The sequence below is a fragment of the Sinocyclocheilus anshuiensis genome, unplaced genomic scaffold (assembly GCF_001515605.1).
Source record: "Sinocyclocheilus anshuiensis isolate Anshui unplaced genomic scaffold, SAMN03320099.WGS_v1.1 scaffold700, whole genome shotgun sequence".
NCBI classification, from domain to species: Eukaryota; Metazoa; Chordata; class Actinopteri; order Cypriniformes; family Cyprinidae; genus Sinocyclocheilus; species Sinocyclocheilus anshuiensis.
Window position 1 is genome coordinate 594,994 of NW_015555756.1, and position 4,478 is coordinate 599,471.

At 35.5% G+C, this 4,478-nt stretch overlaps 1 protein-coding gene across 1 annotated transcript in view; it reads right to left on the reverse strand.

Moving 5' to 3' along the window:
- Positions 1 to 536: 536 nt before the first annotated feature.
- Positions 537 to 4,478, reverse strand: part of LOC107673846 (hydroperoxide isomerase ALOXE3) — a 9,496-nt gene continuing 5,554 nt past the window's right edge. Inside the window, exons 9-14 of the mRNA XM_016467659.1 lie at positions 2,884 to 2,970; positions 2,601 to 2,770; positions 2,402 to 2,523; positions 1,342 to 1,442; positions 1,061 to 1,231; positions 537 to 955 (exon numbers count right to left, since the gene is read on the reverse strand). Of these exons, the coding sequence (XP_016323145.1) occupies positions 776 to 955; positions 1,061 to 1,231; positions 1,342 to 1,442; positions 2,402 to 2,523; positions 2,601 to 2,770; positions 2,884 to 2,970 (831 nt within the window). The 3' untranslated portion in view covers positions 537 to 775. The remainder of the gene's footprint in view (positions 956 to 1,060; positions 1,232 to 1,341; positions 1,443 to 2,401; positions 2,524 to 2,600; positions 2,771 to 2,883; positions 2,971 to 4,478) is intronic.

Below are 4,478 nucleotides of genomic sequence, written 5' to 3' on the forward strand. Positions count from 1 at the left end.
AAAAAAAAGGTACACATAAAAATATTATTTAATGCTTTAAACTTTTAACTAAATTAAATATAATTTTATTCTAAAACTTTTTCAAGAAATTTCCAGAATTGCACATTTTCTGTTACGGTAGCTCTAATGAACCCAGATAGCACATGTATGTCTGCAAGATGTCTGTTAAAGATCGCTTGATCTGGAAAGCATCTGCTGTGTACAAACGTCTGACAGACGTCTTTCAGATGTCAGATTTACATACATTCTAAATCATAAACATCTTAAAGACATCTAATAAACGTCTATTTGACATCTGATAGGAAACATCAAACAGACGTATTGCAGATGAGCAAACACTCTAAAAAATACATCTTTCAGATGTAAACGCAGACATCAAATAGACGTCTCCGTGATGTATATGTGCTATCAGGAAATAAACAGGTTAAAACGTTCTTTTGGCATTAACTTACATTTTGAATTAAACTGAGTGATGCATTTATTCATTATATGAACCTGTAAAAAAAAGCTAATTCTTAATCAACAGTATAGCCTGCTGTAAAACCAAGCCCTGAATATCAAACTTGAAATGCTGAAAGATGTAAATGTAATTATAGTTAAAACTGAGACAAAATACCTACCTCTACTCTGACTTAAGATGCATACATATAAAATGCAGACTCAAATGTAATACAAGTTATTGAGTATACAAAATAGTGGCAAATGAACACCAAGTTGTAGTTCTGCAAATAAGTGGCCTTACAGATACAATTAATGATTCAATTCGACACTGAACTCAAATAGTCACACTGTTCTCAATGCAGTCTGGAGACAGGTAAGGATAGGGCAACTCCAGCTGGCTGTTCCTATCTGCGATGTCTTTTGCTAACATTTTCAGCTCTCTCCGGACCTCCTCCACAAGCTTGACAATTGCACCACTGCTGAAGTACCACTCATTATAATGGCACAAGGGCACCTAAAGAGAAAGTAATGGCTAGATGAACATCATGTCTGCATCCTTTAGTAAATATTCAGTGTAAATTCCATGCAGCGTTACTCTGGAGATTGTGTTATCACTTACAAAGTCAATGGCAGGTTGTGACAGTAGAGACAGGACACTAAGGACGTGGCAAGAGAAGTTCACTTCAGGAAGGAAGGAGAAAACATCCTCCTCAGACACCGAGCCTTTGGTCTGAGAAGGTGGACGTGACATGGCCGCTGGACTGTTCGGTATCCAAATGTTATAATCCAGCTAAATGTGGAGATGAGGGTTGAGATGAGTTTAGTGAATTTGAATGAGCTAAGCGGACATAATATACTGTTCCTGAACACCTCCGTCAGATTATTAATAACTGAACATACCTGAGAGAAGTTCACAGCTGCATGAAGTGCTGAGCAGGAAAAGATCACCATGGTAATAAACTTGCACATTTCGCCTGCGGTCTGAAATGACTGTGGAGCTCCTGGAGAACATATGAAGGGAAAGCAAAGATCAATTTAAGCATTTTTTTTTCTCTCTCTATGAAGAATAAATTAAGTAGATGAGACAGAAATTGTATGGGTCAATGACATGTTCAAGGGTCAATGATAAAGCTTTTTTTTTTTGTTTCATGTGTTTTAGAAGACTCTAAAAATGTGGTATAACCATTAAGTAAAACAAAATAAAACACTTTCCTTACACCTTAAATACATGTGAGTGAAATATTTTCCTTACACCTTAAATGTAAATGTGTAAAAGTAAATGTTGTAAAATATACTTTTCAAGGTATAATTTTTTATATTATTGATTCATAATGTTTATTATTGATTCATTATATTTTTAGGGTGTCACACCACATGACATTTTATAACCTGAACTAACCTTGCCTTCTCATAAAAATCGCAAATTATCTGATTTTTTTTTTCCAGAGATGTTTCCTAAAAAATAATAAAAGATTATGGCAAACTACTTAACTACTAACTAAACTACTTTCATTCTTTTAGGTTAGAATTACGCTGACATTTTTTAACTTTACGCCTTCCCAAAATTATTAATTCATTAAAATCATGATGTTTTTGAGGAGTCACACCTTATGACGTTACAAACTAAACTAGCCTTGCCTTGTCATAAAAAAGGTAAAATTATTGGATATTTTAAGAAAGATTTCTTAAGAAATAATAATAAAAGATTACGCCAAATTGTTTAAAATGTTTTCTTTTCAAGAACTGAATTCTTTTAACGCAGCTGTTTGTCTTCATGATGATATCAGGACAGAATCAGCCTAACATTTTGTGGCCCCCAAAAATATTCAAAATGATTTTTAATTCCAAAATGTAAAAACAGGTGTGTTTTTGAATAAATTAAAAGACATGACAAAAATGTTTGTCATGTGATTGACCCTTATGCACAAGAACAACATTTGTAACAGTTCTCTTCTTGAACCTATGTGACTGAGGCCGAGGAATCCCTCCGTGAAGATCTCCCCAATCCAGTTCTGTAGTTCACAGTCATGCTGGACGTCCTCATCATTGCAGTAATACAAACGAATCCAACCTGCAACAAACCTGCATGGCAAACGCAAATCATGTGCTTACTTCAAACCTAAAGAGGACTCTGATTCAGATAATGCTGATGAAAGTACCTATGTAGAGCATCCCAGACCCTGAGTGCATCTTGTGCATAATAGCAGATAGGTAGTGCATCCAGTCCTCGCACTCTTACGTCATCTGGCACACACATTGAGCTGTAGCGGAGACGTCGTGTTCCTCGTGCAAGCAGCAGTGGTATTGCCTCCAGACCACAGGCAATTGACTATAGAGAACAGAAACAAAAAACATTTAAAATTAGATTAAATCACAATGAAAAAATAGATTCTGTCTTTCACTTCCTTTACAGAGTAAACAGACAAGATTAAACAAACCAACCTTGTCAAAAACCCCTTTTGTGGCCAGAAGAGTGACTCTAGCCTGAATGTTAATCTGAAGAGTGCTCCGGATATGAGGCATCAGGAGCTGAAAAACAGAAGTACAATTCATAAGTTTAGCAGCTAAAGCATTCAACCATCTACTAAATGAGACTCAACTCCTTAAAAGTATCAAAATGATCAAAAAAAATCAATGAACCACGGAAGCCCTTAAAGCAAACTAAATAAAAATTAGTGTGAAATTATTATTTTTTTTAACCGTAGTGCCTATCCAATATTCTATATTGCACATGTCTATAACGAGAAAAAAAGATCTAATTGTTTTGGGTTTACTATTGAAGCCCAAAATTATAAAATAAGTTACAATTATAACAAGTCATAATTTTATGGAAGCCCATTTTGACCACATAATAAAAAAAATCATATCATAATTATGAGATACTAAGTCATAACTATGAGGTAAAAAGTCTAAACTAGAACACACATAATTATGACATAAAAGTTGAAATTATGACATAAAAAGAAAACAATTATGACATAAAAAGAAAAATATTATTAAATAAAAAGAAAAAAATTATGAGAAAGTTATTTGTCTTATTATTGACTTATTTCAACTTAGTATGCATGTCTTTTTATCTCATAATTATGACTTAAAATGTCATTATTATGATTTACCAAAGTATTAATGTTTTTCTTATGTGGCATAAATGGGCTTTCATATAATTATGTAATAACACGTTGACCAAAAATCACTTTTTTTTTGTTGAAATTATGGTATCTCATAATTATGACTTTTGGTGTCTCATAATTATGAAGTAGTATGTCATAATTTTGACTTTTATTGTGATAATTATGACTTAGTATATCATAATTACAGTAGTACAGGGACCAATTATCACTGTTAACAAGTTGCTTATTAGCATGCCTTATTAGTACTTATCAAGCACATATTCTGAGTGACCATATTCTACATCTCTAATCCCACCCAATACCTAAATTTAAAGGTCCCCTGAAATGCTTAGAAACACGCAGCGTTATGCCGAGTTCACACTGCACGATCTTAGCCCGATTTTTCACTCGCCGACAGGTTTTGCGAAATCGCCGACAAATGTCCAAAATCGGAGGCAAATCAGTGCTCGTTCACGCAAGTGACAATCACACAGTGTGAATGATCAAAGACGCGATCTGAGGGAATCGCTGACACGTCGCCGACGCCCGTGAAATATTTGGCATGCTAAATATCTGGAGCTGTCGCCGATTCACAATCACGCTGTGTGAAATGAATTCTGACTGAAAAACACATCGGCGATGACCTACAGCCAATGAGAGACCAAGATACAGAGCAGCGGGAAGTTCGGGGAGGAGTTATATGACACGTAGTTTGCGGACCAGTGTTGCCAAATCCGCGATTGCCGCCGGTTGTTTTTTATGTCAGCAGGTTGACCCCAATAACGTGATATTTAGGCCCTGGAAGAGAGCACGATACAGAGCAGCGGGAAGTTCGGGGAGGAGTTATATGACACGTAGTTTGCGGACCAGTGTTGCCAAATCCGCGATTGCCGCCGGTTGTTTTTTATGTCAGAAGGTTGACCCCAA